The following is a 19,978-nucleotide window of genomic DNA, read 5'->3' as shown; positions in this document are numbered from 1 at the left end:
CATGTCTGTCTCACAGTGGGTCTAGTGGGCCTCCAAAACCATCCTGAAGTGATTTCCACAGAACCATAATTCATAATCAGCAAGTGGCAGAACCCCCACATAGAAGCCCTGACATGTGGAAAAAGGGCTATTCTGGTAGGAAAGGCTAAGTGGAAACCATTAGAACTACTACTACCTAGGAAAATACTAATCCAAAAGCAATACTGTATTCTTGGAGGGACTGCAGAGATTACTGCTACCATCAAAGACTTGAAAGATGCAGGGGTGATGATTCCCACCACATTCCCATTCAACTTGCCTCTTTGCCCTGTGCAAAAAACATGGATCTTGGAGAATGACAGTGGATTACTGAAAATTTAACCAGGTGGTGACTCCCACTGCAGCTGCTATTCCAGATGTAGCTTCATTGCTTGAGCAAATCCATATACTTCCTGGTACCCGGTATGCAGCTATTGATTTGGCTAATGCCTTTTTCTCCATACCTGTTTCAAAGGACCACCAGGAGCAGTTTGCTTCAGCTGGCAAGGCCAGCAATATACCTTCACTGTCTTACCTCAGGGGTATACCAACTCTCCAGTCCTATGTCATAGTCTAGTCTGCAGGGACCCTGACCACCTTTCTCTTCCGTAAGTCATCACATTGGTCTATTACAATGATGACATTATGCTGACTGAACCTAGTAAGGAAGAAGTATCAGTGACTCTAGACTTATTGGTAAGACATTTGTGTGGGAAATTCACCCAACAAAAATTCAGGTGCCTTCCACCTCAGTGAAATTTCTAGTCCAGTGGTGTGGGGCATGTTGACATATTCCTTCTAAAGTAAAGGTGAGTTGTTGCATGTGGCCCCTCCCACAACTAAATAAGAGACACAACACCTGGTGGGCTTCTTTGGATTTTGAAGGCAACATATCCCTCATTTAGGTGTGCTACTCTGGCCTATTTATCAAGTGAGTCAAAAAGCTTCTAGTTTTGAGTGGGGCCCAGAACAAAAGAAAGCACTGCAACAGGTTCAGGCTGCCATGCAAGCTGCTCTGCCACTTGGGCCATATGATCGAGCTGGTCCAATAGTGTTCGAAGTGTCAGTGGCAGATAAAGATGCTGTTTGGAGTCTTTGGCAGGCCCCTATTGGTGAATCACAGCACAGGCCCTTAGGATTTTGGAGCAAAGCCCTGCCATCCTATACAGATAACTATTCTCCTTTTGAGGAACAACTTTTGGCTTGTTACTAGGTCTTAGCAGAGATTGAATGCTTAACCATGGGACACCAAGTCAGCATCATGAATTGCCCATCGTGAACTGGATGTTGTCTGACCCACACGGTCATATAGTCGGACATGCACAGAAGCACCCCATCATTGAATGGAAGTGGTATATATGAGATCGGGCCTGAGTAGGACCTGAAGGCACAAGTAAGTTGCATGAGGAAGTGGTCCAAATGTCCATGGTCCCCGCTCCTGTCACATTACCTGCCCTCTCCTAGACTGTACCTATGGCCTCATGGGGAGTTCCTTATGATCAGTTGACTGAGGAAGAGACTCGTGCCTGGTTTACAAATGGTTCTGTGCGATATGCATGCACCACTCAAAAGTGGACAGCAGCAGCACTACAGCCCCTTCCTGGGACCTCCCTGTAGGACAGTGGTGAAGGGAAATCCTCCCAATGGGTAGAACTTTGAGCAGGGTACCTGGTCGTTCACTTTGCTTGGAAGGAGAAATGGCCAGATGTGCAACTATATACTGATTCCTGGGCTATGGGCAATGGTTTGGCTGGATAGTCAGGGACTTGGAAGAAACATGATTAGAAAATTGGAGACAAGGAGGTACAGCTAAGAGGTATGTGGAGAGACCTCTCTGAATAGGCCAAAGAAGTGAAGATATTTGTGCCTCTTGTGAATGCTCACCAAAGTGTGACATCGGCAGAGGATGACTTTAATAATCAAGTGGATAGGATGATACATTCTGTGGAAATCAGTCATTCCCTTTTTCCCAGCCACTTCCGTCACTGCCCAATGGGCTCATGAACAAAGTGGCCATGATGGAAAGGATGGAGGTTACACATGGGCTCAGCAACACACACTTCCACTCACCAAGGCCAACTTGGTTACAGCCACTGCTGAGTGCCCAATCTGTCAGCAGCAGAGACCAACACTGAGTCCCCTATATGGCACCATTCCTAGAGGTGATCAGCCAGCAACCTGGTGGCAGGTCGATTACACTGGACCACTTCCATCATGGAAAGGGCAATGTTTCATTCTTACTAGGATAGACACTTATTCTGGATAGAGATTTACCTTCCCTGCACACAATGCTTCTGCCAAAACCACCATCCTTGGACTCACAGAACACCTTATCCACCGTCATGGTATCCCACACAGCACCACCTTGGATCAAGGAACTCACCACACAGCAATTGAAGTACAAGAATGGGCCCATGCTCATGGAATTCACTGGTCTTACCATGTTTCCCATCATCCTGAAGCAGCTGGCTTGATGGAATGATGGAATGGCCTTCTAAAGACCCAATCACAGGGCCAGCTAGGTGGCAATACCTTGCAGGGTTGGGGGGACAGTCTCCATAAGACTGTATATGCTCTAAACCAGCATCTAACATATTGTGCTGTTTTCCCCATAGCCAGGATTCATGAGTCCAGGAACCAAGGGGTGGAAATGGGAGTGGCACCACTTGCAAAATTTTTGCTACATGTCCCCACAACCCTATGCTCTGTGAGTCTAGAGGCCTTAGTTCCAAAGGGAGGAATGCTCCCACCTGGTGACACATCACTGATTTCACTGAACCGGAATTTAAGAATGCCCCCTGGCCACTTGGGTCTCCTCATGCCTCTGGATCAAAAGGCAAAGAAGGGAGTTACCATATTGGCTGATGTGATTGATCCTAATTACCAAGAAAAAATCAGATTGATATTCCATAATGGAGGCACAGAAGAGTATGTCTGTGTCTTAGTTACCTAGTGCTGCTATAACAGAAATGCCACAAGTGAATGGCTGTAACAGAATTTTATTCTCTCACAGTCTAGGATGCTAGAAGTCTGAATTCTGGGTGCCAGCTCCCAGGGAATGCTTTCCTTCTCTATTGGATCTGGGGGAAGGTCTTTGTCATCAATCTTCCCCTGGTCTAGGAGCTTCTCAGTGCAGGGACCCTGAGTTCAAAGGATGCACTGTGCTCCCAGTGCTTCTTTCTTTGTGGCATGAGGTTCCTCTCCTCTCTGCTTGTTTCTCTCTTTTATATCTCAAAAAGAAATGGACTGAAGATACAACCTAAAGCTATAGATTGAGTCCTGCCTCATTAACATAATTACCTCTACTCCTGCCTCATTATTATCATAAAGGTTAGGATTTACAACACATAGGATAGTCACATAAGATCACAAAATGGTGGACAACCATACAATACGGGGAATCATGGCCTAGCCAATTTGAGACGTATTTTTGGGCAACACAATTCAATCCATAAAAGTCTGGAATACAGGAGATCCCTTAGGGCATCTCCTAATACTCCCATGCCCTGTAATTAAAGTCAATGGAAAATTACAGCAATCCCATTTTGACATGACTACTAATGGCCCAGACCCTTCATGAATAAAGGTTTGGGTCACCCAACCAGGTGAATAACCATGACCAGCTGAGGTGCTTGCTGAGGATAACAGGAATACAGAATGAGTGGTGGAAGGTAGTAGTTCTAGATACCAGTTACACCATGTGAGTATTTACACAAAGAACTATAAGTGTTATGAATACTTCTTCCTTGTATGTGGGCATCAAATATTTTTGTTTTCCTCACTTGTAAGATGTAAACAGGGCTAGTGTGTTTTCAGTTGGACTTGTGTTAATTGTATATTACATTCAAGTATGACTCTATAATTGTCTTAATTTAGAGATTATGTAGGGTTTAAGATGTGTACAGGTGCCAAGTTGGCAAGGGGTGTAATGTTATGGTTAATGTCATGTGTCAACTTGGCTGGGCCATCATTCTCAGTGGTTTGGCAGTTATGTAATCGACTTCATGATAAGATCTGCTATGAGCAGCTAGTTTGGTGAAAGGGAATCCCTTGGGTGTGTGGCCTGCCTCCAGTATATAAATGGATGTTCCAGAAAGGCTCTTGCTCTGGATCCTGCATCCTGCTCACCATCATGTGACCTCCATGTCTTGGGACTTGAACTAGCAGCTTACCTGCAGATCTTGAGATTCATCAGCCTCTGCAGCCTGTGATCCAGTGGACTGCCTGCCATCTGACCTGCCAATCTTGAGATTCATCAGTCTCCGTAGCCTTTGCGCCAGTGGCCTGCTGTTTGACCTACCAATCTTGGTTTTGTCAGCCCCCCAGCCTATGTGAGTCAGTAGAAGCCTCCAGCCTGATGCCTGACCCATGTATTTGGGATTTGCCAGCCTCTACAACTGTGTGAGCCATTTCCTTGAGATAAATCTTTCTCTTCTCTTCTCTCTCTCTACACACACACGCGCGTGCGCGCGCGCGCACGCACACACACATATAAACACGCTTCACTGGTTTTTGCTTCTCTAGAGAACCCAGCCTAAGACTCATGGCTTGGGTCAGATGCACCTTAGTCCCCAAAGTGACATCTTTGGTTTTCAACACTTTAAAGAGGTCTTTTGCAGCAGATTTGCCCAACACAATACCTTGTTTGATTTATCGACCGCTGGTTCTATGTGCGTTGACTGTAGATCCAAGTAAAATGAAATCCTTGATTTCAATATTTTCCTCTTTAGCATCATGCTGCTTATTGATCCAGTTGTGAGGATTTGTTTTCTTCATGTTGAGGTATAACCCATACTGAAGGCTGTAGTCTTTGATCATCATCAGTAAGTGCTTCAAGTCCTCTTCGCTTTCAGCAAGGCTGTGCTGTCTGCATATCACGGGTTGTTAATGAGTCTTCCACCAATCCTGATGCTACGCTGTTCTTCATATAGTCCAGCTTCTCGGATTATTTGCTCAGCATACAGACTGAATAGGCATGGTTAAAGGATTCACCCCTGATGTACACCTTTCCTGATTTTAAACCACGCAATATCCTCTACTACAAGCCTTTAAGTGGGTTTTAGATAGATAGCTTTTGATGACCGTATCTTGTCAGGTGGAAGGTTGCAGAATCACAACAAGCAGGATTATCAGTGGAGAGGTTTTGAACTCTGTCTCTTGCTGCTCCCTGTATTCATCCCTTTAAATTTCTGCACGTATCTGAATGCTGTGCTGTGCTATCTAAGCTACAGAAAAATGCCTGTTGAAGCAGTTGTTGCCCCATGGATTTTATAGGAGCAATATGTATCACCTAGCAACTTGACATGAGTGAAGGAGAGAAAAATCTCACAGCCGACTTCTGTCAGTATATCCAGGTGGTTGTAAATAAACTTACCCAACATTTTATCTCCAACAAGCAAGAATGGAAATAACTATCTTGAGGTAGTAGCTTCTATGTATCAGTTATGAAATAGGTTTGATAAGCCATTAAGTTTTTGAGGTAAAAGTTAAAACTTTTCCTGTGAGTCAAACATGGAAGTATCATGCCGGTTCTATTATGGAATATCTATGTGTCACCCTGAAATTGGCCTAAACATGACTTGTGGAGTTAATGATTACCCTAGTGTTTGTGTGGACTACTTGGTTCCACTGGGTTGCAAGCAGTATACACCTGCAGAGGAACCCAGAAAGCAGTATGTGTCCTTTGTTCTTTGGTGCTGGGCTGGTGGTTCTGAACCTAGTGGCCTCTGCTAGGAGCCAGAAGACAGAACCCCTAAGTGACTCTGGGGAACAGCCACTCTTCCGTGGAGCAGACCGTTATGATTTTGCCATCATGATCCCACCAAGAGGTTCAGAATGCTTTTGGCAATTTGCCTACCAGACTGGCTATTTCTATTTCAGCTACGAGGTAGGTAGTTGGGCACCTACCTTTTTTTCCTTTTGTAAAGTGGGTCAAGTCTTAAACGAAACAAAATTCTGGTCTTTATTATGCTGTGATTTCCTACCTGTTAATGAAATGGACTTGCAGCTAGATAGAAACTGCCGGGAGATGAATAATCATTAATGGGAACTAAAACATATGGCTTGGCTTCTCAAATTGGGAGCTATGGAAGTGTGCTGAAAGCCCCCAAACAGGGTACTCAGCACAGGGTACCCCTTCCTGAAAAGGTAACAAAATTTACCCAGATGTAGAGATGAGCGGGAGCGAATACATTTTTAAACTATTAAAACATGGATGTGGTACAAAGTTGAAACAGTCACGTGAACTTTGTAGACCCAGAGATTTTAAAGAAAGCTGCTTCAGTTCAAGGAGTAGGTGGAGCAACATCTGTTTTCCTATCTTTAGGGGTAATTTCTGCAAATTGGAGAACCACTAGCACAAGATTTCTCCATTCAATCAAACAATCCTATTTAGGAAAGTAAATGTTTTCAAATTACCTGGTTATACTGAAACTCTGGAGCCCTGGTGGCGCAGTAGTTAAGAGCTCAGGCTGCTAACTAAAAGGTCATCATTCAAATCCACCAGCTACTTCTTGGAAACCTTATGGGGAAGTTCTACCCTGTCCTATAGGGTCGGTATGAGTCAGAATTGATGGCAATGGGTTTGGTTTTGTTGTTGTTGTTGTTACTGAAATTCTAGTACTTGAATTTGTGCCACTCACGGGCCTATCAGCTGTAAAGAGGAATTAGTTAGGTAGATCATCTTAAATATCCTTCAGTGGTGCTGAATTTCTGAAATGCCTCAAAGGCCAAGTAGTTTTACCCATGTGATCTTACACCATAGTGCCCAAAGATGGTTAGATCAATAGTAAAGTTAGGGCTGTTGATTTCCTTTGTTCTTGATCTAAGGAACCTCCTGTTAACTTTCTAGTTTTTGTTTACATAGTAATAGATTACATTGATCTTACTCAATTCCACTGTAACTTAAAATTCACTTTGAATTTTTTCTTATCTCTGAATTTATATAACAATAGCTACTGATCAGCTCTTTGTAGTCTGGGTTCATCAAGACCCAGTTTGGGAACAAGTTTCCCTGGAGTGCCTGCTGTAGGCACGGCTGTCAAGCAGCAAATAAACCCAAGTCTGGGACACCACCAGGAAGCTCAACAACCAAGCAAGTTTAGTCAAGAATTCTACAGAGAAAATAATACATACCAACTGATACACACCAGCTGTGAGACATGTCTTCTTTCTCAGCAGGACAGGCGCTGTTGGCATTTTGGGCAAGACAACTCCTTGTTCCTGCAATATTGTCCCAAACAGTGCAGGACATTCAGCGTTGCTGCAACCCCATCGTTATGACAATTAAAAAGAGCCTCTGTTCAATTCCAAACACCCCAGAAGGCAGGGGTGGGGAGGGAGTACCATTCCTGATTGAGAACCATTGCGCTGCTGATTATGGGATGTCAACCTTATCACTTAGGGCTTTTCTCCTTCTTTAATTTGTCTTGGCAGGTTCAGCGGACACTGGGAATGTCACATGACCGGCATGTTGCTGCCACCGCACATACACCACAAGGTTTCCTGATAGACACCTCCCAGGATGTTCGGGGTCAGATTAACTTCTACATCCAAGAGACAGGTCTGTTCTCATCACCACACCTATTTGTATAATAATCATAGATTTCTACAAAATTGAGGAAATAATGAGGAAGTACTGAAGTTAAGGACCTAAAATATAAAAGCCTAGCCTTTTCCATATAGATATGATGAAACAATAGGGGGAAAAAATTCAGGTTTCTACCCATTAAACAAGAGACTCCTGACATCCAACAATATCCAGCGACAGTCCACTGGCAGTTTGGAATCAGGGTCTCCAGCTGACTAATTATTATAAGAACTCCAGGATCCATAAGCTCTATTTTATCTCATCATCCCCAGCTGATCAGATTCTGAGAAAGTAACCAAAACAGAGAAGCCCATTTATAATATAGAAGCTCAATGAATAAATGTACTATGGGGTAGCATTTCTTTCTGGTTATCAGAATACTTGAGTCAGTTACCTAAACGCAGATTTAGAACAAAAGAAGACGGATGGTAACGTGAAATATCTGCACTCTACAACAAAGCACATTTCTCTAGTCACCAGAAGATTCCTACAGCCAGACAGAGCCGATCCCCACCTTGAACAGCACCGGCATGCTTTAACTGCTTTCTTTACTAGTCAACCAAACGAGCTGCCATCGAGTCGATTCTGGCTCATGGTAACCCCATGTGTGTCAGAGTAGAACTGTGCTCCATAGGGTTTTTAATGGCTGATTTTTTGGATGTGGATCACCAGGACTTCCTTCCTAGGCACATCTGGGTGGACTCAAACCTCCAATCTTTCAGTTACCAGCCAAGCGTGTTTTTACAACACCCTCAGACTCCTTCTTTACTAGTCAGGAGTACTAAAATAGCATTTCTCAAGAGGGGCATCACTGACACAAGACAATCTTCATTGTGTAGCACAGGATAGTCACCATTTCAGGATACTTAGCATCCCTGGCCCTTAAATGCTAGTAGTGCCTTCTAATCATTTTGACGATCAAAACCACTGCCACACATTTCTAATCCCAGTCCTTCTCCCACACAGGGGGCCAACCCCAGTTGAGAACCAGTACTAGTACACACCCCAAATAATCGGCACCCTGTATGGACCACTTTATGGAGAGTTCACTCTAGCAGGATAGTTTCTTTCATTCACAATGCATCAATTTTTTCCCTAATTTCCAGTTCAAGATGGTGGCCCCCAGCTTTAATGGTGTACAATGAGGAGGAAATTAACATCATGCTCTTAATTTCAGCTCAATTTGTTGAGTCTTCATCTTCCAAAAAGGAGTTACTTAATAAGAAATTGTAGGTTGGAAAAGAGGGAGAAAACAGTTTTATACCCAGTGTATATCTACTAGTATTTGGTAAAATACTTATAAAAATGATTATATTTAGTAAAATGAGTTTTGTGTAGGATCAGTCCTGCATGTCAAAACTTCTATCTTTGTACTTCCCAAGTGAAAACAAAGTGCTGTGCTAACAAATTTAACACTAGAGTACAGGTACCTCTAGAGGAAACTTAACAAAGGGTGGGAGACCAAATATTTGGTAATGATCTAGGAATCCCTACAGGTTTTTATCAGCTTTGTCTAAGAAACCTGCAAAACCGCTTTGGTTCTGTACAAGTGTATCTAAACTTTGGAGTCTTCTATGAGGGGCCTGAGGTGGATCACAAAGAGAAGAATGAAAGAAAACAACTGAATGACACTCTGGATGCAATTGAGGTAATTAAGTGTTTTTGGGAGAAACATCCATGGAAGCAGATTTTAAATTTGGAGAGATTAAAATTATGGGAGTAGTAGCATTGGAGTGACTACTCATTTGGGTAGAAACCAAACATGAAATGGGATGCTGTCTTTTGTTCTTCTTTGTATATGACAGAAAACGGGCCAGTTTATCAAAGGGCCTTTAATAAACTTTTGTGACTTAAAACTCTTGAAATCCCTCACTTGTCTCATACCAGGGATTGGCAAACCAGCTCACAGGCCAAATCTGGCCGACCATGCTTTTTGTTTTTTTTTTTTTAAATTGAGCTACAATTTACATGCCATAAAATTCACCATTTTAAAGTGTCCAATTCAGTGGTTTTAAGTATTCTCAAGGTTGTGCAACCATCACCACTATCCCCCCACCACCACCCTAACAAACTCCATAACCATTAACAGTATCTCCATTCCCCTCTCCCTTCAGTCCCTGGCAACCACTAATCTACCTTCTGTCTCTATAGATTTGCCTGTTCTGGACATTTTATACAAATGCAATCATATAACATGTGACCCAGGGTCTGGCTTCTTAGCATAATGTTTACAAGGTTCTCCCAAGTTGCAGCACGTTATCAGTACATCATTCTTTTTACGGTTGGACAATATTCCACCGTATGTATATACGTTGTTTATCCATCCACCTGTTGGATTGTGAATAATTCTGTCTGTATTACTGTGAATAATTCTATCAATATTGGTGTACAAGTATCTGAGTTCCTGCTTTCAAGTTGTATGGGTATACACCCAGGAGTTGAATTGCTAGGTTATATGGTAATTGCTGAACATTTTGCAGAACCGCCAAACTGTGTTCCATAGGGGCTGCATTTTACAATCCCGCTAGTCATGTATGAGGGTTGCACTATCTCCACGTTGTTTCCAACTTGTTACTGTCTTCTTTTTTATTATAGCCATCCCAGTGTGTAAGAAGTGGTATCTCATTGTTGTTTTGAGTTGTACTTCCCTAATTTTTAACAATGTTGAGTATTTTTTCATGTGTTTATTGGCCATTTGTGTATCTTATTTGGAGAAATGTCTATTCAAATTCTTTGCCTATTTTTAAATTGGGTTATTTGTCTTTTTTTGTTGAGTTTTAAAGAGTTCTTTATACATCCTGGATACTAGACCCTTACTAGATTTCTGATTTGCATCTATCTTCTCTCATTCTGTAGGCTGTCTTTCCACCTTCTTGATAGTGTCTTTTGAAGCACAGAAGTTCAGTGCCTATTTCTGTAAATAAAGTTTTACTGGAACACAGCCATGCATATTTACATATAAACTATGGCTACTTTTGTAATATAATGGCAGAGTTGAGTACTAGCAACACAGCTCGTTTGTATGTCCTGCAAAACCTAAAATGTTTACTATGCAGCACTTTTAATAAAAACTCTACTAGCCCGTCTTCCACCATATAGAGAGAAGAGCAAAAGATATCACCTGGATGGTGCAATGCAATGATGTGCTGAGTACCTGTCTATATCTCGAGATCCTGTTATAAAGGCTGTCTAGTTTAAGTACTAAAGCTTTCAGTAGAAAAAATTATTTTAACTTAAAGTGCAAGCCATTTTTTCATATACAGCAAAACTAATCATTTATCAACAACTGCAATAGCCTTATCACATATCATAAATCCGTATGAGTACGTTACTAACTTCCAGATAGGTTATAGTGCTTGTGAGCACCCGGGTGAGCACAAGGTTGGCAGCAGGACCCTTTTCTCAAAATTCATTTTCTCTCCCACAGGCGAGTACACGAAAGGTGCAGAACAATATCTTTCACATGTGGCGATACTACAACTTTGCCCGGATGAGGAAAACGGGTGACTTTTTCCTTCTCCAATCAAACTATTTCTACGTGAACTGGTGGTCGACAGCCCAGAGCCTCGTCATTATTCTTTCTGGGCTCCTGCAGCTGTATTTCTTGAAGCGTCTCTTCAACGCTCCAGCAACTACGGACACAAAAAAGCCAAGATGCTAAGCTAGGAGGACTATAGCACTCTGGCTCTTTTCTTCTGGGGTAGAAAATGATCAAATGAGCTTTGAAAAGTTATTGGAAAAAATCAATTTCTCCTGCTAAAGTTTTAGTCTATTGCTCTCATCTACAAAAACACAATGGCAATAAAAGAGAAACAATGTAAAAATTTTGAGCTTGGCTATTTCTAAGGTATGCTACCATCAAAATGCTGTCCATCAGATACCAGTATTTAGAGATTAACACAGAAGCTGAAAAGGGGAAAAGTTCAAAAAGTTGGGACAAAATCAAGTTACAGTTTGTACATAAAAACAAGAGTTCGTAGAGTGCCCTTTTGCAGTTGAAAAATATTTTATTTTTAAAGATGTTACCTCTGGAATAAAAAATGAGCAGTATATTCATCAAAGAAATAGTTTAATTTATTTTGGATTTTTGTATGTAAAATTCTGAAAATAATTTTGGAAGGCATGGGGAAGGAGGAAGGAGCTGAATTATTATTTCAGGGTCTATCATTAGTGCTTTTGTCCAATCCAGCTAGATAACGTTCATAAAAGAAATCATGTTTTATGAAGTCAAAGGTGATGAAAAAGATTTCAGCTTGCGATCATACCATCCGAGAAAAGATCAACAAAACAGCTCCTAAAAACCAATATAATCAAATTATACTCATCAGACCCTACTCTTAAGAACAGAAATACTCAGTATACGCAATATGAAAATAATAATTCTTATCATTTATTGAATATCTACCGCTTGCCAGGCACTGTGCTAGACGTTTACAATCATGATCTTCGATTTTAAAAACCACATAGGTAGATGGTTAAAGCTGTTTTTTATAAAAGATAACAAAGCTTAGAAAAGCTGAATGATCCATCCAAGGCTACAGAGCTGGTAAGCAGCAGAATTGGGGTTTGAATCCAGGTTTTCTTCCACACCACACAGCACTTACTGTATAGAAAAATAGAATTGCTCTTATTATTTTGCCAAATCTCACTTGTAAAATCCCAAACATGGCCTATGGTTCTGATACAACAATATCATTCATAATATTAATAAATAACAAAGAAATCCATCATGTTCTTATCACGAGTGTGGAAAGCAAAGTGTTATCACAGATAACAGTAATAAGCTATTCTTGTCCTTAGTTCCAAAGATTAAGAACAGGAAAAGCCCTCTGATTCAAATAAAAAACACTTCATTCTATTTAGTCACAAACACAAAGATCTAAAACCCCATTTTTGAGTCATTTCTGTACAGCAAGAATCCAGCCTGCATTTGCCAATAAAGAGAATGTTAAACCAAGAAGTCCCTGAAGAGGTCACACTGTTGACAAAACTCAACACGATGATGGCACCTACACAGACACAGGTAACAAACCCAGGCCCTTCGACACAGCCACAAGTCCTTGCGATGACTTCGTTTTAAGTCAATGTCTCTTCGTGCCGCACATATTCCCCAATGTCTGCTTGATGAAATACCACAATCGCCATGGGGTCTACTTTCCTGCAGTCTTGTGTAGACTTTGCTGCCACCCCAAAACCCTGGGATTCAAGAGAAGAGACACTGATTCACTGAGTCATTCGATAAGCATGTATTGAGGGCTGGGAATAACAAAGATGGAATTCAAAATGTACTGAGAATTTAGTCTCTCAGCATACGGTTTGAAAATACATCCTTCTTGCATAAAAAGGTACTCAATTTTTTTTGTGACAGACAAATACCATCTCTACTCACCAAAGGGATGTCTGACATGGAGTACACCACCACTCCCTGGTACTGAGAGGTGTTTTCAGTAATTCGACCAAGACCAGATTTCAACACATGGTTCCCATATAAAAAGGACTGTTCTGCTCCAGGTTTTATCCATACTTTATACTATAAAAAAGAAAGTTAAACCTGTGGTTAATTCCTTGAAAGAATTTTAAGCAAAAGAGGGAAAGATGAATGCTAAAGCATATTAGCAATGCCAGTTGCAGTGGAGTCAATTTGGACTCACAGCAACCCAATGTGTGTCAGTGTCCATGGGAACTTTCAATTGCTCGATAGGGTTTTCAATGGCCGACTTTTCAGAAGTAGATGCTAGGTCTTTCTTCTGAAGTGTCTCTGGATAGGTTAGCAGCTGAGAGCATTAACTGTCTGCACAGCCCAAGGAATCCTTAAGCATATTATCTTCCCTTAAATTGTTCACACCCTGAGCAGAACTGCCAGGAGGGTCTTCCCTGAACTCTATAAACAACTTCTCCCATGAACTATTTAACAGCTCTTTCACTGTACCCCACTACCCTTCTTATCACAGCCACCTATTTGCTTTTCAATCTTTAGCTAGCCTGCATAGGCTCCTCTACTTTGCTTGCAATAACTAAGACTATAAAGACACACAGCAGTCCAACACCGATAACCCTCACCCTGCCCAAGAATCAAGACCCATAAACATCTCCATGTGTTGGTACAGACCTAACAACTGTCAGGACTCTGTGGGAGGGAAACTTCCCTGTAATGTGCGTTCTGATGTGATCCTCATTCTTAACTTTCTCTGTCCCCAGAATGGAAACCATCCCACAAACCTTGGCATAGGGTGCAAGGTAATCTAGAGCTGTGATGTGCAACCGGAACTTGTGGGTCTTAGTGAATTTTCCGAAGCAGGTCCCCAGTGACACCAGCTTGTCCCCAGAAATGTTGGCGGCCAGCTTCAAGATCTTCTCACTGAAAGGTCGGTAAGGGGAGGAAGGTGTCGGATGAAGGAGGCATTGTGGGACCCAGGCCCCCACCCGGGTCATACTGTCCGCCCGGCCTCGCCTCACCTCACGTAGTACACCCGGTCGTTGTGCAGTCTGAAACAGTAGGTGCCGTCGGGCCTGTCAACAAGCAGCTGAAGATTCTCCCCGATGCTGAGGGTAGAAAAATGACGCGAGGCTGCGCCCGCACTGACTCGTCCCGGCACCGCAGCCCATGCCACCCACGCCCCTACCCGTCACACACACACTCTTCCGCCCCGCACGCTCTTACTATTTCGAGATCTTCTCGAACATTACACGGGTCTCCTCTTCAGTCAAAGGCCGCATTTTCCCGCTAGGCCGGAACACCGAATCCTCGTGCCACAGTTGCCGGAAACGGAAGTCGGCCGTCAGCGGCTCCCTGGCAACCTCAAAGCTTGCCTCTCTAGCCGCCTTCCATTCGTTCTCCACGCCCGCGCCTCTTAGCGTGGACGACAGCCAGGGAAGAGAAGCCAGCCGGGTAAGAAGCCATAGTGACGGGAAATGAGTCCCTGTTGCTTCCGGTCCTAGATTCGGAGCCAACGCCCTCGCTCGTCCGGAGGGGAAACGACGCTGCTGCTGGGAAGATGGAGGCCACGGCAACTCTCCCGCCATCGACTACGGCCTCGGCCATGGCGACGGCCACAGCAGCAGCTCTCGGAGAGGTGGAAGATGAAGGACTCCTGGCATCGCTGTTCCGGGACCGCTTCCCCGAGGCTCAGTGGCGAGAGCGACCCGACGTGGGCCGCTACCTCCGAGAGTTGAGCGGCTCTGGGCTGGACAGGCTGCGGCGCGAGCCCGAGCGCCTGGCGGAGGACCGGGCGCAACTGCTGCAGCAGACACGCGACTTGGCTTTCGCCAACTATAAGACCTTCATCCGCGGCGCCGAGTGCACCGAACGCATCCATCGCCTCTTCGGCGACGTGGAGGCGTCGCTCGGCCGCCTACTTGACCGCTTGCCCAGCTTCCAGCAGAGCTGCAGGTGCGGCGGCCCGGCGCTAAAGGGGGCTTTTAACAAGTATAATAGTTGACATTTATGATGATAGAAATAGCTGACACAAAGCGCTTACCATATGCCAGGCTCTCCTCTGCGCGCTTCATTAATCCGTTTAATTCTCACAACAGCTTTTGAGGTAGGTACTGTTATTCCCATTTCACATACGAGGAAGTTGAGAAACAGGTTAGTGACTCGTCCAGGGGCACAGCTAGTAAGTTTTGAAGCCAAAATTGGAACCCAAGAGCACATCCCTGCCTCATAGGGCTGTGGTGAGTACTAAAGAGAATCCATGCAAAACGCTTATCATTGGCATATAGTTAACATTCTATAAATGGAAACTTAATAGACATGTGCGTATTTATATAAAACAACTCTCACCAGTGGTCATCTGCTCCAAAACTTTAAGTGATAGGAAACTCTCCCATTTTGGGACAGCAAAATTATCAAAAAGGCCCTCTGTTTTGTGCCAAATTCTGCCTTCCTATATCCTCAATCCACTATTCCTCATTCTGCATTCTAGCCCTTTGTGAAAAAATTTTAATTTTTCTTTTGAGCCTTTGGATATTTAACAGCAGCTTTGTACCCTTCCACCTCCTAGAACAGATAAGGAATTTCATAACGCAGGTCTCTGCTATTGTGGAGGAAAAATGGAGAGAGTAGACTGTGGTGGGAACTAAGGCTGAACAATAGCATAGGAGATTAAGAGACTGGGAGAATTTGGGAATAAGACATTGACTTCTAAGCTAGTTCATGTTTTTATGAAAATAATTATAGTAGCTATTATTAAACAACATTTACTCCTTGGTAGGGTCTATGTTAAGTGCTTTACCTGGATCAATTACTTTAATCCTTATAGCCTTATAAGGGGTCCTATTATTTTATCAATGAGGAAACAGGTTCAGAGAGGCTAAGTCCCTTGCCCCAGTTAGTAAGTGGCAGACAGATCTGGGTTCACATTTGTGCTCTATTGTTTATTAGTTGTGTGACCTTGAGCAAGTTGCTTAACCTCTCTAGAATTAAAGGTTCCTCAGGAGTAATATCACTTACCCCATAAGTTTGGTGTGAGGATTAAATAGATAAACCCTTCAACCCAGTGCTCAGTTCATAGTAAGTGGTTGGTAATTAATTGTAGCTAAGGTTTGGGTGTAGAGCAACGAAGGACCAATGTTCTCCTGATTGTTACTAGGAACTTTGTGAAGGAGGCTGAGGAGATCAGCTCCAACCGCCGAATGAACACCCTGACTCTGAACCGGCACACAGAGATCCTAGAAATCCTAGAGATTCCTCAGCTTATGGATACTTGTGTCCGCAACAGCTATTATGAAGAGGCCCTGGAGCTTGCAGCCTACGTACGCCGACTGGAAAGAAAATACTCCTCCATCCCTGTCATCCAGGTAGCTAATTTGCCCAGACAAGATTCAAACTGGTGTTCTCACAACCAGTATTTCTGTGGTCATCACTGAACCTTTAGGCAGAATCCTTAAGGAAACCCCTTGCATGTTTCGCATCAGTTTCTACAAGCCAGGCAGGTTTGAACATAAAATGTTCATTCATTCAACTAATACGTATCAATCTTCTACCAAGTACTGATCTAGGCACTGGGGATACAGTGTGAACAAAGTAGAGGAGGCCCTGGCTCTCTTATAAAGCTAGCATTCTCGTGTGAAGTCTGATAATTGACAAATGAATAAATAATATTACCATTTCAGATAGTGATAAGTGTTTGAAAAAAAAAATCCAGGGAAGGGAGTCGAGGGAGACTGGGGTGGGTTACATTAGGTAGAGTAGTCAGGAAAGGTCTTTCTGGAGAGGTGTCTTAGTCATCTGGTGCTGCTCTAACAGAAATACCACGAGTGGATGGCTTTCACAAAGAGAAATTTATTTTCTCACAGTCAAGTAGGCTAGAAGTCCAAATTCAGGGTGTCAGCTCCAGGGGAAGGCTTTCTGTCTCTGCTGGCTCTGGAGGAAGGTCCTCATCATCATCAGTCTTCCCCCGGACTAAGAGCTTCTTTGCACAGGAACCTTTGGTCCAAAGGACGTGCTCTGCTCCCAGTGCTTCTTTCTTGGTGGTATAAGGTCCCCCGTTCTCTGCTTGCTTCCCTTTCCTTTTATGTCTGTGCAGGCCACACCCAGGCAAACTCCCTTTACGTTGGATCAGGGATGTGACCTGGGTTAGGGTGGTGGTATAATCCCACCCTAATCCTTTTCAATGTAAAATTACAGTCACAAAATGGAGGACAACCACACAGCACTGGGAATCATGGCCTAGCCAAATTGATAGAAACACATTTTTGGGGGGAGACAATTCGGTCCGTGACAAGAGGTGACATTTAAGTGAGACCAAAATGATAAGGAGCCAGCCATATTAAGATTTGGGGAGAGAGCAAACGAGAAAGTGGGAAGAACAGCAGGCCAAGGTGGGAAGGAGTTGGCGTGTTTAGAGGATACAAAGACAGCGAGTGGAACTGGACTGTAGTACACAAGGGAAGCGCGTTCGGAAGCAGGTGAAGCTGCAGAACCAGGCCAAGTGAGTAGTGGAATTTTGTTGATTGCGATCGGAAGTCATTAGATCGTTTTAAGCATTTTCAGTAAGTGAATCGGCCAACTAGATCTTTGTTGGTGAACCTGGAAGCATCAGTTTTAGGAAATCTACTTCATATGTCGGGAAAGCAGTGGAAATGTTAGCCTGCGACATTCAGGGTTAGTGGAACAGGTTCCAGTGAGTGTCTTCCAGTGTGGTATAACTAACTCCATGTATTGTTAGGGTATTGTGAACGAAGTGCGCCAGTCCATGCAGCTGATGCTGAGCCAATTGATCCAGCAGCTGAGGACCAATATCCAGCTCCCCGCATGCCTCCGTGTCATTGGCCACCTGCGGCGCATGGATGTCTTCACAGAGGCTGAGCTGAGGGTTAAGTTTCTTCAGGCACGAGATGCATGGCTGCGTTCCATCCTGACTGCCATCCCCAATGATGATCCCTATTTCCATATCACAAAAACCATCGAGGCCTGCCGTGTCCACCTCTTCGATATCATCACCCAGTACCGTGCCATCTTCTCAGACGAGGAACCACTGCTGCCCCCTGCCATGGGGGAGCACACTGTGAATGAGAGTGCAATCTTCCATGGCTGGGTGCTACAGAAGGTCTCACAGTTCCTGCAGGTGCTGGAGACTGACCTTCACCGGGGGGTAGGCGGCCGCCTGGACTCCCTGCTGGGCCAGTGCATGTACTTTGGGCTGTCCTTCAGTCGAGTGGGGGCTGATTTCCGGGGCCAGTTGGCTCCTGTTTTCCAGCGGGTGGCCATTAACACCTTCCAAAGAGCCATTCAGGAAGCAGTGGAGAAGTTTCAGGATGAAATGAACTCTTACACCCTCATCTTGATTCCAGCCATCCTGGGTAGCAGTAACATTCCTGCTGCCATGCCGGTGACTCAGCCGGGGACGCTGCAGCCACCCATGGTGCTATTAGACTTCCCACCCCTTGCCTGCTTCCTCAACAATATTCTGGTCGCTTTCAATGACCTGCGCCTCTGCTGCCCCCTGGCCCTGGCGCAGGATGTGACTAGGGCCCTGGAGGAAGCACTTGCCAAGGTGAGCATTCTATTGGCTTCACCAGCCCATATGGTAGTGGTGTCTGCTAACCAGGAGAGGTGTAGCTGGTTTCACAGGTTTTTTGGTGGAGAAGCTGTGACCGGTCCCTCCTTCGTGGAACCTAGAACAATCCATGAAGTAGCTCATCTATAGCAATGATTCAGTAATGTAGTAGGGTTTTTTAACTTTGGCCACATAATAAATGACTACAACTCAGTGGCTTAAAACAACATACATTCATTATTTCAGTTTCTGTAGGTCAGGAGTCCAGGCACAGCATAGCTGGGTCCTCTGCTCAGGCTCTTAAAAAGCTGCAGCCAGGCGGTGGCCCATCTGGAGCTCAGAGTCCTCTTTTAAGCTCATTCAGGTTGTTGGCAGGATTCATTTCCTTGCAGTTGTAGGATTGAGGCCCTCAGGTTCCAGAGGCCACCGTGCTCTGTAGGCAGTTCACAGCATGGCTGTTTGCTTCTTCAAGGCCAGTTGGAGAAAGTCTCTCTTGCTTGAGTCTCTTCTTTCAAGGAAAGCCTGGACCCACTTTTACTTTATTTTATTTTTTTATTTATTTATTTTATTGTACTTTATGTGAAGGTTTACAGAACAAATAGTTTCTCATTAAACAGTCAGTATAAGTATTGTTTTATGACATTGGTTAACAACCCCATGACATGTCAACCCTCTCCCTTCTCGACTTTTTTTTTTTTGGTGAAAATATACATAGCCAAAGATACAGCATCCATTTCAAAAATTTCTACATGCACAGTTCAGTGACATCGATTACGTTCTTCCAGTTGTATTGCTGTTCTCACTTTAGATGAAGGTTTAACAGAACAAAATAGTTTCTCATTAAACAGTTAGTACACATGTTGCCCTATGACAATGGTTAAACAACCCCACTACATGTCAACACTGTCCTTACTCAGCCTGGAGTCCTGTATCACCAGCTTTCCTGTCCCCTTCTGCCTTCTAGTCCTTGTCCCTGGACTGCTGTGCCTCATTAGTCCTGTTTTGTTATATGGAGCTGTCCAATCCCAGGCTGAATGGTGAACCTCGGAAGTGACTTCACCACTGAGCTAGAAGGGGTCTGGGGGCCATACTCTTGGGGTTTCTCCAGTCTCTCTCAGGCCAGTAAATCTGGTCTTTTATTTTGTATGTTAGAATTTTGTTCTACATCCTTCTCCAGCTCTGTCCAGAAGCCTCTTGGGATCCCGCACAGAGCAGTCAGTGGTGGTAGCCGGGCACCATCTAGCTGTACTGGATTCAGTCTGGTGGAGGCCTTAGTAGCTGTGGTCCATTAGTCCTTTGGACTAATCTTTTCCTTGTATCCTGTTCTCTTCATTCTCCCTTGTTCCCGAAGGGGTGAGACCAGTGGAGTATC

At 43.9% G+C, this 19,978-nt stretch overlaps 3 protein-coding genes across 3 annotated transcripts in view; 2 read left to right on the top strand and 1 right to left on the bottom strand.

Moving 5' to 3' along the window:
* The first annotated feature begins 5,642 nt into the window (after positions 1 to 5,642).
* Positions 5,643 to 11,424, top strand: TMED6 (transmembrane p24 trafficking protein 6). The gene is made up of 4 exons (XM_004384055.2): positions 5,643 to 5,905; positions 7,453 to 7,579; positions 9,103 to 9,254; positions 11,034 to 11,424. The coding sequence occupies exons 1-4, from the start codon at positions 5,693 to 5,695 to the stop codon at positions 11,265 to 11,267; spliced, it is 726 nt and encodes a 241-aa protein (XP_004384112.1). The 5' UTR covers positions 5,643 to 5,692; the 3' UTR covers positions 11,268 to 11,424.
* Positions 11,425 to 11,543: 119 nt separating this feature from the next.
* Positions 11,544 to 14,629, bottom strand: NIP7 (nucleolar pre-rRNA processing protein NIP7). Its single transcript, XM_004384053.3, has 5 exons — positions 14,268 to 14,629; positions 14,063 to 14,149; positions 13,826 to 13,964; positions 12,996 to 13,136; positions 11,544 to 12,802 (listed from the first exon to the last, which is right to left on the bottom strand). Exons 1-5 carry the CDS (start codon positions 14,627 to 14,629, stop codon positions 12,683 to 12,685), a joined length of 849 nt encoding a protein of 282 aa, XP_004384110.2. The 3' UTR covers positions 11,544 to 12,682.
* The window catches only part of COG8 (component of oligomeric golgi complex 8), a 7,706-nt gene continuing 2,259 nt past the window's right edge, over positions 14,532 to 19,978 (top strand). The window contains exons 1-3 of the mRNA XM_004384074.3: positions 14,532 to 14,996; positions 16,198 to 16,405; positions 17,776 to 18,603. Coding sequence (XP_004384131.1) covers positions 14,602 to 14,996; positions 16,198 to 16,405; positions 17,776 to 18,603 — 1,431 coding nt within the window. The 5' untranslated portion in view covers positions 14,532 to 14,601. The remainder of the gene's footprint in view (positions 14,997 to 16,197; positions 16,406 to 17,775; positions 18,604 to 19,978) is intronic.

The sequence above is a fragment of the Trichechus manatus genome, unplaced genomic scaffold, assembly GCF_000243295.1.
Source record: "Trichechus manatus latirostris isolate Lorelei unplaced genomic scaffold, TriManLat1.0 scaffold00116, whole genome shotgun sequence".
Lineage (NCBI taxonomy): Eukaryota > Metazoa > Chordata > Mammalia > Sirenia > Trichechidae > Trichechus > Trichechus manatus.
Note: the sequence above shows the minus strand (reverse complement) of the source record. Positions and strands in the feature narration are given on the sequence as shown.